General features: G+C 42.3%; 1 protein-coding gene across 7 annotated transcripts in view; it reads left to right on the top strand.

Moving 5' to 3' along the window:
- LOC111153928 (lysine methyltransferase 2A) overlaps positions 1–17,412 on the top strand; it is a 76,011-nt gene that overhangs the window by 33,020 nt on the left and 25,579 nt on the right. For 4 of the 7 annotated variants that reach the window (XM_022513246.1, XM_022513250.1, XM_022513244.1 and 1 more), the window contains 14 exons: positions 1,612–1,789; positions 2,682–2,916; positions 4,488–4,552; positions 4,967–5,344; positions 5,694–5,767; positions 6,942–7,073; positions 7,637–7,750; positions 11,376–11,522; positions 12,208–12,303; positions 12,536–12,656; positions 13,749–13,871; positions 14,286–14,470; positions 15,964–16,137; positions 17,053–17,163. In XM_022513246.1, the coding sequence (XP_022368954.1) occupies positions 1,612–1,789; positions 2,682–2,916; positions 4,488–4,552; positions 4,967–5,344; positions 5,694–5,767; positions 6,942–7,073; positions 7,637–7,750; positions 11,376–11,522; positions 12,208–12,303; positions 12,536–12,656; positions 13,749–13,871; positions 14,286–14,470; positions 15,964–16,137; positions 17,053–17,163 (2,133 nt within the window). The remainder of the gene's footprint in view (positions 1–1,611; positions 1,790–2,681; positions 2,917–4,487; positions 4,553–4,966; positions 5,345–5,693; positions 5,768–6,941; positions 7,074–7,636; positions 7,751–11,375; positions 11,523–12,207; positions 12,304–12,535; positions 12,657–13,748; positions 13,872–14,285; positions 14,471–15,963; positions 16,138–17,052; positions 17,164–17,412) is intronic. The other 3 variants (XM_022513247.1, XM_022513249.1, XM_022513245.1) reach the window with 2 other exon arrangements.

The following is a 17,412-nucleotide window of genomic DNA, read 5'->3' as shown; positions in this document are numbered from 1 at the left end:
GAGCCCGATGCGGGACTCGATCCCGGGACCCTGAGATCATGACCTGAGCCGAAGGCAGCGGCCCAACCCATTGAGCCACCCAGGCGCCCAAGAGACAGATTCTTAAGGTCCATGCCCAGTGCAGAACCCAACTCGGGGCTTGATCTCACGACCCTGAGATCATGACCTGAGCTGAAATCAAGAGTAGGACGCTTAACCGACTGAGCCACCCAGGTGCCATAGGGAAAACATTCTAAACAGAGGGCACAGTGTGGGTGGAGGAAAAAGTATGAGACACATTTGAGAGGAATGGCTGATGGCTGGACTGGGCTGCACAGGAAGGTGGTGACTTAAGGCTGAAAGGTAGTCTGTACCTCGTGGGTTTAGTATAGTGGAATCTGTGACCTAATGTTGAAGATGCATTTTTGTAGTCAAATTGGTTTACTGTCGTTTACTATAGAAAATGGGGTGGAGGGGGCGCCTGGGTGGCTCAGGTGTTAAGCGTCTGCCTTTGGCTCGGGTCATGATCCCGGGATCCTGGGTTGGAGCCCGGATCAGGCTCCCTGCTCAGCGAGAAACCTTCTTCTCCCTTTCCCACTCCCCCTGCTTGTGTTCCCTCTCTCGCTGTGTCTCTCTCTCTCTGTGTCAAATGAATGAATAAAGTCTTAAAAAAAAAAAAAAAGAAAAAACAGGGTTGTGGAGGGGCTTCTCTTCCTCTGAGTAGCAAGTGATTAGAGCAGAAGGTAATAAGCATTGGCAGAACACAGATGAGAATAACTTAGCCTTAAGTTGAAGGCAGAAAAGCTGTAGGATTCAGTTCGGTAAGATGATGACAAATTTTACAAAGAACAGGTTTTTTAATTTAATTTTATTTATTTATTTTTATTTATTTTATTTTTATTTTTTTTTTTACCAAGGTAGCTGGACACTGGCCTCTTCTGAGAAAACCTGCTTTTAAAAACCAATTTTTAAAAATTGCCATAGCAGATAACGTATTTATGCCCGCATACCAGGTTAGGTTAGGATGACCACACATTTAGGTTTTTCATGTTGTTCAACCTAGGGCCATATTTACATTTAGTAATTTTGCCAGTTGAGAGTTCTGGCAGGAGTATGATGGGATTTATTTCTGATACCATTTTGGATGTTTTTTGGTTAGCCTCCTAGTGATAGGAGCAGCGGCTCTTTAAAATGCGAGACGTTTCTGTGCCGAGCTGTAGCCTTTCACGCGTACAGTTATAAGTCGTCTCCCCTACTTCTCTGTTGATCTGGGAAATAGAAGAAATAGTCTGTGATTGGATAAGCCCTGTTCACTCCAGGCCAAACTTTTGCATAATGCAGCTTGAGTTTTGAGGGGAGTTTTAAAGCAGTGGTATAATGGCAAATAAAAACTTAGTTGATTTCTGTTTTTTTTTTTTTATTAAGAGCCCTGCCCCCCCTTTTGGCTGCCAATTTTAGAATACAGAGCTAATCGATTTCTGTAAATTGTCATGGCCTGTCATCTGGGAATAGCTAGAACTGTACATGTTGGTTCTAGGTTGTAATAACCTACCAGCTACACCTTGGCTTCGTTTATTTACATTCTCAACATGTGTGCTTGCTCTTGTTCGTTTTGACTTGCCTCTTATTCAGGGTCAAGAGAGTGATTCATCAGAGACCTCTGTGCGAGGACCCCGCATTAAACATGTCTGCAGAAGAGCTGCCGTTGCCCTTGGCCGAAAACGAGCTGTGTTTCCTGATGACATGCCCACCCTGAGTGCCTTACCATGGGAAGAACGAGAGAAGATTTTGTCTTCCATGGGGAATGATGGTAGGTCAGGGGTGTCAGCCTTGGAGTCTAAGCAGATTTGATTAGTTTGCTGGTCATTCTGGGGATACCTAGTAGGCTCTTCATAGCACTTTGTGTTAGTCTGGGTCCTCCAAAAAGCAAATGGCAAGGGTGTATTAAATATGCAAGGGTTACACTAGAGAAAGTGCCCAAGAGAGAAAATGGGAGGGAGCTGGGGAAGGCTGGGGTAACAGTCAGGCTGCTGTGCAAGTGTCACCCCAAGGAAAGAGAGAGGGAGGGAGGGTGGGGCAGAATCTTCCCAGACTGTTTTCCCAGAGAGTTTGGCAAGGCTGTCAGGGAGTCCTTGAGCAAAAGCTGACGGTTGTCTCCCAAGAACGGGCCCGCCTTAGTATCCCTGCTGTGCTCAGTCACTACCCGGGAGCAGCCCTGTGAAAAGTGTGGCCTCGGTGTACCGCTGGATTTCAGAGCACAGCCATTGGCCCTTGGTCAGTGAGCTCCATACCCCATGCTTGGAGGTCTGGGAGGCACATTCTCATGGTTGCATTTTGACGCTGGATGACTTAAATGCTAGGTGACTGCTCATATAAAATGGAGAGGTTCAGAGAATCTTAGGGAGCATTCAGTTCACATTCTTGGTTCTAGGTTAGACTGTGTTTTGTTCTCAGTGTTCAGCTTTCTGCTTCCATCAAGCTGCAAGTTATAGGCGTTTTTAAAAAATTTAAAGAATTATTTAAAACAGGCTCTGATTTCTGCCTAAGAATATTTTTATTATGATGTATTTCATTTTTGGAGTCCCAGTTAAAATGAGGCTTGGATGTATATAATGATAGGAATGGATTTTAAAGAATTCCGCCTCTGCTCCCAAGAAGGAATTAGACACTCCCTCCGAACTAATGACACGTTTCTTTAACAGACAAGTCATCAGTTGCTGGCTCAGAAGATGCTGAACCTCTTGCTCCGCCCATCAAACCAATTAAACCCGTTACCAGAAACAAGGCGCCTCAGGAACCTCCAGTAAAGAAAGGGCGACGATCCAGGCGGTGTGGGCAGTGTCCCGGCTGCCAGGTGCCTGAGGACTGTGGTGTTTGTACTAACTGCTTAGACAAACCCAAGTTTGGTGGCCGAAATATAAAGAAGCAGTGCTGCAAGTGAGTGGGTGTCTTCCTCTGAGGTGTGGACCTCTCAGCCGTGGCGGTTGTGTGTTCATGCCTGGACTATTGCAGGGATGCAGCCGAAGGCTGAGTGTGGTTGTGTCCTGTCTCCTTGACGTGCAAGGCTAGTTGCAGAGTTGGATTTTGTGATGTGGCCAGGTTTGGGCTGTCCTTAAATAAGAAATACTCGGGCTGGGCTGTCTAGGAGAATGTCCTGCAGTGGTGGAAGTAGTCTCTGTCTGCGTAGTCCACGTGGTAGCCATTAGCGGGACGTGGCTGTAGAACACTGGAGGTGTGGTTGGTGTGACCAAGGAACTGCTGTTTAATTGCATTGCATTTCAATTAATTTAAATTTAAATGGCCACATGTGCCTAGTGGCTACCATATCAGTGCAGCTCTGGAGGGCTTCCATGTAAACACTGACGAATTTATATATTTATATTTTATACATTATATCAGTTATATAGAAGTCACATGTAAATGAAATATTTACATATAACTGAGCTGTAATTTATATTTAATGTATATATTATATCTATTTATATTATAATTTTTCAGGTCAATTGAAATTAATCTTTATGGCATTGAGGAAAAAAGTGGTGATATCTTAGTCTAAGGCCCTTCGCTTTCTAACTCCCAGAGTATTTTCATGCACATGGAGTTTTTGATCTGAAAGTTTTGATTACTCGATCTCTTCTCCCTTTTTTAAGTCAGTTTGTGGATTCACTTTCTGCTCTTTGGGATAATTTGTTTTAAATGGGTCAAGAAAGTTGCGCAAACAAATTTTAGTGACCGAGCATCTTATAAAGTGCCTGCCACACGGAGGACATATTAGCAATAGGTATTTGCTGAATGAATGGTAACATGAAAGTGATTTATAGAAAATGTGGTTGGGAGAAGTTAGTTCAGGGGAGACAGTTTCTAGGAGACAGTAAGTAGTTCTGGGTTTTGCTTTAGTCTGGCCTTAAGCAAGAATCTTGTCTCAGTCCCACTAGTGGAAAGAAATGAGACAAATCACAGATCAGCAGAAAGGTACATGATTGCAGGATAAACCTGCACTGTAATTTAGGGGTTGAAATGTATTCAGCTCAGTTTCAAACTTCAGAGTAAGTCTTAGTTTCTTAGTTAAATTGAGGAGTGAAATGTGTATCAAAGCCCCCTGAGATAGATCTGTTGCATCGTGGTGTCAAACAAAGGACTTGTTGGTTAATTTGCATCCATTTTTATTCAGATTACTATATGAATATTAATCTCATAAGGGAGCAGAACCAGTTTGACTTTAAGAAACACGAGCTGATGATTTTGTGTGTGTGGTGCTAAGTTAGTACTGGGTTATAAGAAATTTGAGTCCCATTTCAAATATAATTTGATATTTATTCTTTTTAGACCCTAAAGGTAGGTAAAATTGCTGATCGAAGCATTCAGAGGCTCAGACTGAATCTGAGTACTTTATTCAGCTCTAAAATAAACCCTAATGAGGGTTCACTGATTTCTGCAGACAAATTAACACTTGTTTCAAGGCTTTCCTTCTAAATGTTTACTTTTTATGGTGTCCCTTGTCATCCTAGGATGAGAAAATGTCAGAATCTACAATGGATGCCTTCCAAAGCCTACCTTCAGAAGCAAGCAAAAGGTAGCGTTGTCTGAAGATCTTCCCCAAATGCTTCCTGCTCTAATGCCAGAGTCATGTACATCTGGTGTAAATAGAATGCCAGTTGCCCGTTCGTTCGTTGTTTGACTGCTCTTCCCAGCAAGTTGGTGGTGGTTGAAGCTGGGTGGCAGTTACATGAGGGTTCATTTTACTAGTCCCTTTACTTTGAAATGTTTCATAATCAAAAAAATTTTTAAATTCCTGGAACAATTCCATCCATTCCGTTTCCGAGAGTGACGCAAATACCCCCGTCTCACCTGACCAGCTCGCTCCTTCCAGTGTCGACTCAGCTGTAGGGCACTATGAACATGATTGTACTACATCCCTCTGCTTCTGTCTTAAAAAGAGTTTTTCTCACTTCTTACAGATAAATCATCTTGGTTTTTTTCCCCCTAGCTGTGAAAAAGAAAGAGAAAAAGTCTAAAACCAGCGAAAAGAAAGAGAGCAAGGAGAGCAGCGTTGGAAAGAGCGTGGTGGACTCTGGGCAGAAGCCTGCCCCGTCAGCAAGAGAGGACCCCGCCCCCAAGAAAAGCAATAGCGAACCTCCGCCTCGAAAGCCCATCGAGGAGAAGAGCGAAGAAGGGAACGCCCCTGCCCCAGTTCCTGAATCCAAACAAGTTACCACGCCAGCTTCCAGGAAGTCCAGCAAGCAGGCCTCCCAGCCAGTGCCAGTCACCCCTCCACAGCCATCCAGCACAGCACCACCGAGAAAAGACGTTCCCAAGACCGCTCCTAGTGAGCCCAAGAAAAAGCAGCCTCCACCACCAGAGTCAGGTGAGTGAAGAAAGCAAGAAGTTGCTGAGCCAGAAATAGCAGCAAAGAACACCAGAGTCTTTCTTAAACAGCATTTGGAAACCCAAAATGTATATTTTTGAGCCTTTAGTTAAGGAAAATTAGTTCTCTTTTAAGCTATTTATATAATAATAAAGAAATAGAAACAAAAAACCAGTTAAGTTGGAGGTATTGTCTTAATTTCCTCTGTAAAGCCTAGAGTTTAAGTCAGTTTTTGTGTTTTCTAATGCCCCTTTCTTCACAGGCCAGTAAGTCCTAAGGTGGTCATTGCTGTTTAGCACGAACTCTGAGTTTAGTGGCATCTGACTGCAATTTATTTTGAATTCTTTAGGTCCAGAGCAAAGCAAGCAGAAAAAAGTGGCTCCTCGCCCAAGTATTCCTGTAAAACAAAAACCAAAAGAAAAGGTGAGGAGAGATTTGTTTCTCAGCCATTGCTTAGGGATGTGTTCCATTCTGCAGGGACATAGTATTATCCTTGACATTTACGTGACTGAGTGAGTGAACCCGTGGATCTGCTTCTCTGTAGATGGCAGTGGACTTCCTTAAAGTGAACGAACTTCCGGTTAGGCTTTAGCTCATTTTGTTTTTTGCCTTTCTCCTTCTTTGTGGCCTTCCGTGCTTAGGCTGACACCACAGGGCACTTACTGTGACTGTTCTTTGCCCTGAGCATGCGTTAGTGATACTGGTCTACAGCAGTCACCCTTCCCTATGTCCACTATGTTTATTATGAGGAGAGAGAGGTCTTTAAGAATCTTCTGCCTCAGGGTGTCTCAGCCGGTTGATTGTCTGACTCTTGATTTCTGTTCGGTCATGATCTCAGGGTAGCGGGACCAAACAGCGTAGAGTCTCCCTCCACATTTCCCTCTGCCCCCTCTCTGTGAGAACGTGCGCTTTTTTCTCTCTTTCTCAAATAAACAAATTTTTTCAAAAAAAAAAAAAAAAAAGATAAAAAAGAAAGACTCTTCTGGCTCATTCTGCCGTCTCTCTGTGCCCCCATAATGGTGTGGTGAGCATCCTTGCTAGTGCACCAGCAATGCAAAAGAGAGGCAGATACCAGGGTCTTAGGAAGCCTTGCTCTGAGGTCATTGTCTGGCTTCTAACTGTGGTGACAAAGCATGGTTACCCTGACGAGTTGAAATCACTGATGGTCACAGAGCTGCGAACACTGCTGTGACCATCCGTTTTAACAAGAGTGGAATGATCAACCCCAGGTTCGACGTGCAGCCCAAAGATCTAGAAAAATGATGGAGAAAACGGCAGAATAAACTGCTCCCATGCTGTCTCTTTGGTTTTATTGTGCCAACAACCTCAGCTGGCATCATGGACCACGAAAAAGCAAGACAAGAACCCACAAGAGGGAGAAAGTCCTGGAATTCTTCTAGGGCTGTAATGCATACATAAAATGCCTCCATGGAAAAAAAGAATATGAAGATTAACTCTCTGTGTCTGTGGGATACGTGTGTTGGAAGCGTGGTTTCCAGAGCTCCTAAGTAGATCGGTTGTTTGCATTGTTACCTGCTGTGAAAGTGTGGGCAAGTGGGACGCGGTTTTGTTCTTTATCCATCTTCTATCTCTATAGGAAAAGCCACCTCCAGTCAGTAAGCAGGAGAACACAGGCACTTTGAACATCCTCAGCACTCTCTCCAATGGCAATAGTTCGAAGCAAAAGATCCCCACCGATGGAGTCCACAGGATCAGAGTGGACTTTAAGGTAAAAGTGTTTCGTGACCATGTAGCATGTCGAGCGTGATGGGCTTCAAATCAGAAAAATGGTGTTATCCAGGGTATTGATGAAAGAGGGGGAGTTCAGCACCCAGTCAGGGAGTGAGAGCTCCCCGTTGGCAGGGCGGTTCAGGTGTGAGAGCACTCTGGTCCATGTCGTGAGGTCACCATTTACGAGCAGACAAATGAACGCTGGCATCAGCCTGAGCGAAAAAGTGCATTTGGATGAGAACAGCGTCTGAGGAAATAATTCTTTCACGTGAGAATTCTCCAACCATGATGATTGCTTGAATCAGCAAAGCTCTAAGGAAAAGTCACTCCCGGGGTATCTTTGCATTCTCGTTAACATGAATTAAACCAGTAGGTGAGCATTTTAACAGTTTGTGTCTGAAACGAACCGTTTTTTTAAAGCAGCAGTTAACTCTTGAACCCACTGAAACGAAGTCTTCTTGACTCCAGTGTCACTCGGAATTGATGTTTGCTGGCCTTGCTCTCGATCCAAAGCTGTGTCTCCAGAACACTTGCATAAACGATCCGTCTCTCTCTCCACAGGAGGATTGTGAAGCAGAAAATGTGTGGGAGATGGGAGGCTTAGGAATCTTGACCTCTGTCCCTATAACACCCAGAGTGGTTTGCTTTCTCTGTGCCAGCAGTGGGCACGTAGAGGTAAGAGAAGCTGCTTCTCGGTACCCCCAGACAGTTGAATGGTAGATGATTTTGCTGTGATGAAAGAAATCATTTCTTCTGTCTTGTTGGTATGTAGCAGGTACTATCCTCTCTTTATTTTTGATTTTTAATTTTTTTTAAAGTAATCTTTGGGGTGCCTGTGTGGCTCAGTGCTTGGGCGTCTGCTTTAGACTTAGGTCATGATCCCCAGGTCCTGGGATCAAGCCCCATATCAGGCTCCCTGCTCAGTGGGGAACCTGCCTGTCCTTCTCCAGCTCCCCCTGCTTGTGTTCCCTCTCTCGCTGTGTCTCTCTCTGTCATCAATAAATAACATCTTTTAAAAAAAAATTTTTTTTTAAGTAATCTTTATGCCCAGTGTGGGGCTTGAACTTAGAACCCAGAGAGCAAAAGTCGCACTCAGCCGACTGAGCCAGCCGGGCACCCCTACTGGCCTCACTTTAATCCAGCTAATGAAATGCTTTAAAAGTTTTTTATAGATTTCATGAAGGAATCTGCTTCTTAGTAGAGGAGCAGAATTACTGAGTGTGAACGTTTTAATGGTCTCATCTCTTAAATGCACTCTTTTTATTAGAGTTCTGATAGTTCTGCTAAATGTCCAAACATGGCAGAAATGATATAGTAAACTTCTGGAAAAAGAAATAGCTATCTTACATTGACTATAAAGAGCTCTTAGCAATTAATAAGAAAAAGGAACAACGCCCCAATAAAAATAAATAGGCTGTGGACAGGAATATGTAATTCACAAAATGAGAAATAAAAACATGGTGAGCAGGGGTCATTAAGCCTTCTAATGACCGAAAATTGGACGTTAAAGCATGATTAAAAAGATCATGTGGGAAGAGGTGCCAGCTGGCTCATTTGGTGGAGGTTGTGAGTTTGAGCCCCACATTGGCCATAGAGATTGCTTAAAAAAGTAAAATCTTTAGAGACGCTGGGTTGACACAGTTGATTAAGCGTCTGACTCCTGGTTTCAACTCAGGTCATGATCTCAGGGTTGTGAGATGGAGCTCCCATCAGCTCCGAGTCTGCTGGAGATTCTCTCTTTCCCTTTCCTGTCCCCCCCTCTCCTCAGTAAATAAATTAATAAAATCTCGAAAATAAATTAATAAAATCTTTTTTAAAAAATCATGTGGGGGGGAAAGGATCATGTGGAAATAGGGACTTCCTGTTGGTGGAATCTAAGTTAGTTGCAGTCTTTCTTTCTGAGGAAACTGTTCAGAAATACATATTTATCCTTAAAATGAATATACTGTCTAACCCAGCAGTGGCACTCAAGGCATTTATCCTAAGGATATAATTAGAGAAGTCAACAAGTAGGTATATGCATGTGTAGGTATGTGTGATTATATGTGTGTGTACAATACATACATATATATATGTGATAAACCCTTCTGTCTCTATATATGGTAAACACAAGGGTTTATTTCAGTACTGTTCATGATGATAATAAATAGGAGATAACCTAAAGTTTGTCAGTAAGGGGCGGGAGTCTTTCATCATAGGATATGCATATAAGAGCAAAGATAATAATAATAATAATAATAATAATATAGATGGATATTGACGCGTCCATGACACATCACTGAGTTAAAAGAGCAGGTTACAAAGTAGTATATGTAAAGCGTGATCCCATTTTGGGTTTTGGACATTGTTTTAAAAATGTATATGTAGAAAGAATTGTGGAAGGATTTACACCAAAATCTTGAAAATGTGATTGGATTAGGAGTGCCTTGTTTTCTCTTTAATTTTTCTTTATCCTTTCGAGTCTTTTGCAGTGAGTATTTGCCACCTCTGCAATAAAGAAGTAAAAGCACGATTTTAAATCGGAAGCAGTAGCTTGTCACTCATACAGTCCTCACTTCCAGAATACCTCCTTAGCTTGTTACTTTATCACATGTGTTTTAAGGTCATGAAGAAATTCCAAGACCAGATTATCGTGTACGTATTGAGCTATCAGGCAGACTCACTAGCTAAGAGAATCAGTCCTGCCCACTTGCTATGTTAAATTGTATGGTAGTAAAATATAATATATAGTATATTATATATATTATATTTTATATATATATACATATACATACTATATATACAGTATAATATAATACCATTATAAATTATGGTATTCAATCATTAAGCAAATATTTTCATGACTGTTATGAACAATAACATTGTTCCAAGTGGTGGGGCTGCTTTAGATAATACTGACGCTAAGAATATTCAGTTCACAAATGTCAGGGGTCTACTGTATCTCTTTTGCCCATAATCTTAATGCTTTCCCTCCACACACATGCTGCCCACAGGAATAACTTGTAGCTCCAGTCCTTCAACTTCTGTGATAAAACGGGTTTTTTTCTTTCAGAGTATAATTGCTTTAATTTAAATTGTGTAGTTTTGCACAGCAACCCCACAGGATTCCTAAAAACTGAGCTAGAGAATGACTAGTTCACTGTTTGCAGCATACTCCTGCTAAAGTGTAACCAGTGTTTGATGAATTCTGATATTCGAGGTTTGTTTGTTGGTTTTAAGATTTATTTATTTATTTGTTTGTTTGTTTGTTTATTTATTGGTGGGTGTGGGGCACACAGTGGGGACAGGCAGAGGGAGAGGGAGACTCTCAAACGGACTCGCAGAGTGCAGAGCCTGATGCCAGCTCGGTCCCAGGACCATGAGATAACAGCCTGGGCCCAAACTGAGTTAGGTGCTTAACCAGCTGCGCCACCTACAGATCCCCAGACATTAGAATCTTTAAAAACTTTCTATGCTGACGTTATTTCAGATTTGCAGAAAAGTTACGAGAGTAGTACAAAGAATTCCCATATACCCTTCACCCACATTTCCCAAATGTTCATATGTTTATTTGCTTTATCCTTTTCTTTGTGTGTCTGTATTTTACAAAGTGAGAAGTAAAATATATACATACATTTTATATATATAACACATTTTTTTCTAAAAATTGGGAAGTTGTAGACCTGTCCTTTTACATCTAAATATTTTACTATGTATTTTGTAAAACCATGGGCATTCTCTCATATCATCACGGTATAGCTGTCAAAGTGTGGAAATTAACAGTTACTGTTATCTAATCTATAAACTTTATTTAGCTTTGACCAGTTGTCCCAGTAATTCTGCTATGGCTAAAAGAAAAGTCTGAGTCATCTTCATTTAAATTTTTAAAAAACTCCTTAACATGAAAATAACATTTCTACAAGTAGAGATGGAAAGGACAAACGAGAGCTTGCAACTGTATTTAGTATCTTGTAGGAAGCCTTTAACCTTCCCTCTTTCCCCCTCCCCTTCTGATAGCTCTTGCTTGTACCTCACCTTCGGCACTTAGTGCATTCTGGTAAATCTGGGATTGTATTTATTTTGTTACTTTTTAAATTCTACCATTATTACTTTAGGCCCCTGCATCTCCTGCAGTGCCTAATCTTGTGCTTTTTTTCATAGTCATTGCTAAATGATTATGTGTTAAATTAAAACACACACACACACACACACACACACACCCTGCCCCCATTGGACTCCTAAAGCCTGAAGTCTGTAAATAGCATTTGGTTGATGTCTCTACATGTTATTTGACAACTTCTATGTTCCGGTCTTACCCTAGTTTGTGTATTGCCAAGTCTGTTGTGAGCCCTTCCACAAGTTTTGTTTAGAGGAGAACGAGCGCCCCCTGGAGGACCAGCTGGAGAACTGGTGTTGTCGCCGCTGCAAGTTCTGTCATGTTTGTGGAAGGCAGCATCAGGCTACCAAGGTATAAAACTAAGTAACAGAACTGTTTAGAGCATTACTCTCTACCTCCGTTTCTGCCTTTTGGTTAGGGTTTTGTATCTATATTTTTCCTCTGCTGACTTAGTCTGTTCTATTTAATTGGGTTTAATTCATTGCCTATTTTTATGTTTTAATTTGGGGAATATAGGAGAAAATGTGGCATTAGATAAAATCCCCCCCCAAAACTCCAATCTGCCTAATAAGAATATTCATCTGGGTGCCTTTGGCAGGACACAAGTCCCACTGCTTTCTTTGAGAGTAAAATAATTTAGGAGACAATGTAAATTGTTCTAGTGACGTGTGATACTTACTTGAAGGTGAATATGAAATGGGCACTAAATGCTCATCTGTGTGTGTGTGTGTGTGTGTGTGTGTGTGTGTGTGTGTGTGTGTGAGAGAGAGAGAGAGAGAGATACCCACTTTCTTGCCTTCATATTTTCTTCCATTTTTTTTTTTTTTATTGGCGTATAGCTGACATACAATGTGATGTGAGTTTTAGGTGTGCAACTCAGTGCTTACCACGAGACGTACGGTCCCCGTCTCGTGTCACACGTGATGACAGTCTCACGGACTGTATTCCCTTGGCTGTACTTCTCATCTCCGCGACTTAGTTACTTCATAACTGGAAGCGTGTACCTCTTCATCCCTTGCCTTTGTGTTCCCTACAGCAGCTGCTGGAGTGTAATAAGTGCCGAAACAGCTATCACCCCGAGTGCCTGGGACCAAACTACCCCACCAAGCCCACCAAGAAAAAGAAAGTTTGGGTGAGTACCCGTATGACGCTGTTGCAGAGAGAACTGACATTGGGGCTCTTGGGCTTGTAACGGGGATCCCCTTGCTGGAGTATGTCCCTGTGACCGTTTTTCGGTCTCATTATTAGGAAGAGCCAACCCAGGAAAGAGTTCAACTTGAGAAACGGATTGCGTGTGAGGTCTCTTTAAATGAGATGAGCTCTTAAAAATAGGGAATTCCCGTTGAATTGTTTTCCTTTTCCAGATCTGCACCAAGTGTGTTCGCTGCAAGAGCTGTGGATCCACAACTCCAGGCAAAGGGTGGGATGCACAGTGGTCTCACGATTTCTCACTGTGCCACGACTGTGCCAAACTCTTCGCTAAAGGTACTTTAAAAAAGCGAGTTTTGTCAACTTATAGAAGTTGTATTTGGTGTTTTGAAGGAGAACTGGACACTCCAGTGCAACGAAGTAAAAAGTTTTATCCAGAGACACCATCTAGACCCATTTACTAAGTTCCTGATCTTGCTCTTTACAGTGGAGTATTATAGCAACTAGAGATGCTTTGTTAACTTTTATGGGAAGAATTAAGGGGACTTTTTGTAATAACTAACCACAGAAGAAATGCTTTAAGCTAGAATTTCCCAGTGTGAGGTATATAGACATTTGATTGTTCCAGAAATGATTTTAGGTGGTACTGAGTCAAACATTTTTAGTAGTTACATTAGAAAAATTTATATAATAACTCATTTTACTGACTTATGACAATAATAATACAGAGTTTATTATTGAATTTATTTTAAAGTAATCTATTAAGTAAAGGATAACGAAGGGGAGCGCCTGGGTGACTCTGTTTGTTGGGTAAACATCTGCCTGTGGCTGAGGTCATGATCTCAGGGTACTGGGATAGAGTCCCGTGTTAGGCTCCCCATCCAGTGGAAAGCCTGCTCCTGCCTCCTGCTGCTGCTCCCCTGCTTGTGCTCATTCTCTCTGTCAAATAAATAAAAAAATAAAGCTTAAAAAAAAAAAAGTAGTGGGGGTGCATGGATAAAGCAAATTGATGAAGGCTGTCATTTGTGCTGAATTTTAGGAACAGCTGCTCTGAGCTCTAACTTAAACCACTAAGAATAAGGAGAAAGTGTAAATTAACTGCTTTTTTAATCCCACCTCTTCACCTCTTTTTGAAAATACAAACCTTCCTTTGGAATATGTAAGAGAGAACATTCTCTCATTCTTTTTCTCTTGTGTTCTTTGTAAACTCTACCTCGTGACCTTCAAAAAATGAGTCTCGATAAAATCAGTGGCATGTTCTAAGAGCTCAGGAAAACCTGAACACTTGACAGATGTGTGAGCGTTGCATAGTAGGTCCCCGCTGGCACCTGTGAGCAGCTGCCGAGGAGAGCTGGCACACAGAGCTAGGGCCTGGGAGGCACAGGTGTGTAAGCCAGAGCGCTGCTGAAAAGTGTGCTTTGCTTTCAGGGAACTTCTGCCCTCTCTGTGATAAGTGTTATGATGACGATGACTATGAGAGTAAGATGATGCAGTGTGGAAAGTGTGATCGCTGGGTCCATTCCAAATGTGAGAATCTTTCAGGTACAGAAGGTTGGAGTCTTTTTATTACAGTTTTTTCTTGCTTGGTACATTTATAGCCCCCGAAGTAATTTGTAAACGTAAAGTTATGGCTGTGTTGTTGCTTGAAGTCTTCTGAAATTTCCACCTCTATAAGCACCTTCTTGTCAAGTTGTGCTCATTTATCATGAACGTATGCCTTTAAAGTATGTATTTGCTCTTTTTTGTGGGTACCTTAACCTGTTGGTTCTCCAGTAACCAAATCCTGGGCTAGCGTTAATAGTGTCCCTTCAGAGATCAATATGTGCTGGGTTCCTAGGGGACGTTAAGAGTCCTGCTGCCGTCCTCAGGGTACAGCTTTGTATTAAGTTCAGGGGAGTAGTGTCCTCTTCTCCCTCTCTGCCACTCTTCAGAGCCCCTCAGCATTGTGGGTTTTTGTTTTTCTAGATGAGATGTATGAGATTCTGTCTAACCTGCCAGAAAGTGTGGCCTACACCTGTGTGAACTGTACCGAGCGGCACCCTGCAGAGTGGCGGCTGGCCCTGGAGAAGGAGCTGCAGATCTCTCTGAAGCAGGTTCTGACAGCTCTGCTCAACTCTCGGACCACCAGCCACTTGCTTCGCTACCGACAGGTCGGCCCTGGGAGTTCATTCTTGGGCGGCTTTACCCAGTGAGGGAGTGTTCGTTTGCTCCATTCTTCATTTAGTTTTATAGACTTACTTGCTTTGGCTTTCAGCCATTAAGAAAATCTTTAGGGGGGGCGCCTGGGTGGCTCAGTGGGTTAAGCCTCTGCCTTCGGCTCAGGTCATGATCTTGGGGTCCTGGGATCAAGCCCCACATTGGGCTCTCTGCTCGGTGGGGAGCCTGCTTCCCCCCCTCCCCGGCCTACTTGTGATCTCTGTCAAATAAATTTAAAGAGCTGGGGCGCCTGGGTGGCTCAGTGGGTTAAGCCTCTGCCTTTGGCTCAGGTCATGATCCCAGGGGTCCTGGGATCGAGCCCCCCATCGGGCTCCCCTCAGCAGGGAACCTGCTTCCTCCTCTCTTTCTGCCTGCCTCACTGCCTACTTGTGATCCGTGTCTGTCAAATAAATAAATAAAATCTTTAAAAAAAAAAAAAGAAAGAAAACCTTTAGTACCAAGAGTAGGACCTTCTCTGGGGATTTTCTTTGCTGTTACTAATAAGAAATGTGTACTTTATACTCTGAGGGCTCTGCGGGGACAGCAATGAAAGGCTTCAGTGAAGAATAACCTGATCAGAGTTGTTTTTTAGGAAAAAAAAAAAAAAAATATTCTGACTGGAGAGGGAGGAAGGATTGGTGAGGATGGAAGCTGGAGGCAGGAACGGTGGTCAGAAAGCAGTTGGAGTAATCTGGATGAGAGGGAGAGTGGTGGCCTACTCTGACAGTCGTGGACTATCACTCTGGGAAATCCTGAGGGCAGGGCGCCTGGGTGGCTCAGTGGGTTAAGCCACTGCCTTCGGCTCAGGTCGTGATCTCAGGGTCCTGGGATGGAGTCCCACATCAGGCTCTCTGCTCAGCGGAGAGCCTGCTTCCTCCTCTCTCTCTCTCTGCCTGCCTCTCTGCCTACTTGTGATCTTTCTCTGTCAAACAAATAAATTTAAAAAAAATAATAATTTAAAAAAAAAAAAAAGGAAATCCTGAGGGCTCCTCAAGGCAGAATTTGTAAACCACTAGTTTTTGTCCATTGAAGTTGTGAACTGTACATCTATGGAGTAGTCATTGGAAATACAAGGTAAAATGTTGGAAAAAATGCACAGATAACTCAAACTCAGAGCTAGGCTGCTGCTTTATCTCCTCATAGAGCTCCACTGTTTCAATAGGAAAGTTTGCCATCTCTGTCTCCCTCAGAAGGAACTGGACAGTTTCTATGTCTTCATACTCCATTTGGAAATTACAAACTTCTAAGTTTACATGGTCAAATGATTACAGAACCGGCTCATTCTAACGCCCTTTTTCTATTATTTAAGAAATCTGTGCTTATTTTCATGTTCTTCAAGTTTTATAATATGTATCATTCAGTACCATCTTTATTAATTTGAATAGAATTTTCACCGATGCCTCATTTTCAGTGTTAGATAAAAGAAACTTGTCTTTCCTGGCAACAGGCTGCCAAGCCTCCAGACTTAAATCCTGAGACAGAGGAGAGTATACCTTCCCGCAGCTCCCCAGAAGGACCGGACCCACCAGTGCTTACTGAGGTCAGCAAACAGGAAGATCAGCAGCCCTTAGATCTGGAAGGAGTCAAGAGGAAAATGGACCAAGGGAACTACACATCTGTGGTAGGTCTCTATCTCAGACTACCAACATTTCAAATGTGTCTTAGGGGGACGAGGTTGGGAGTAAGCACCAAGAGATGGTTTGTATTATATTTAGAAATGTCGTGTGGATTTAAATACCTAAAAATATATGAGTTCTTTTAGCTCTGTGTTTCAGAAGATGGGAAGGTAGTGTCTCAAAAGGTTTTTTTAATTTGGCTGTCATCTGAGTTCTCTGAATATTATTTTTTATTAAAACTGTTTATGGAGGGGCACCTGGGTGGCTCATTTGATTAAGTGTCTGCCTTCGGCTTGGGTCATGATCCCAGGGTCCTAGATCGAGCCCCACAATAGGCTCCCTGCTAAGCTCCCTCTAACCTCCCCACTAGGCTCCCTGCTTCTCCCTCTCCCTCTGCACCCCTGCTCCTGCTCTCTTATCTCAAATAAATAAATAAAAATCTTAAAAAAAAAAAAAACTGTCATGGAAAGATGCTAATGTGAAGTTACTTGGTTTGCCCCTCTCAAAATTACGTCTAAATATTGTATCTTTCTATATAAGATATTCATTTATAAAAGGTATGTTTTAAAGTTATGGTTTTAAGAATGTATGGAAATGATTATCTGTTATCTCATGGTCCATATTTGCTATTCATTTGTTTATTTTAACCCAAATAAAAAGTTATGGCCCTCTTTGGGTTACTTACTGTGATAGAACCAGTTTATTTGCATGCTTGCCTTATTAGCCTGGCTTCTCTTGACCGCCCCAAGTTAATTGTGAACTGACTTATAGAGACCTCTGCTAAAGAGACATTACACTGCATTAAAATAGGGTGTCCATTTTCTGTTGGCTCTCTGGGCTGGGTGATTTAGGAGGGAAGAGGAAGTGGTTTTGAGAACACACTGTTTTATGAATAATTAATACTTTGTTTTCGTATACAGTTGGAGTTCAGTGATGATATCGTGAAGATCATTCAAGCAGCCATTAATTCAGATGGAGGGCAGCCAGAGATTAAAAAAGCCAACAGCATGGTCAAGTCCTTCTTTATTCGGGTGAATGATATTAATAGTTCGTGTTTTTAATGCTTATCTATGGGTAATTACTCCACAAACAGAACGGATTTGTTCTCTTCTCCATTTTGTTTTGCTGTATGTGTAAAACATCTTTTGGTTTAACTCATTCCTCTGATTCTTTGGGAGGAAGTTGGTGAGGTCACCATAGTGGGTGGATCTTTCCCTTGGTGGCCTGAAATCATCCTCGTATTGACTTAGAAGCTGGTGTGAAGTTGTTGGTTTTCTGTG

Source organism: Enhydra lutris, unplaced genomic scaffold (genome assembly GCF_002288905.1).
Source record: "Enhydra lutris kenyoni isolate GAN:26980312 unplaced genomic scaffold, ASM228890v2 scaffoldscaffold34, whole genome shotgun sequence".
NCBI lineage: Eukaryota > Metazoa > Chordata > Mammalia > Carnivora > Mustelidae > Enhydra > Enhydra lutris.
The sequence above is the reverse complement of the archived record's forward strand: the minus strand, read 5'-3'. Positions and strand labels throughout refer to the sequence as shown.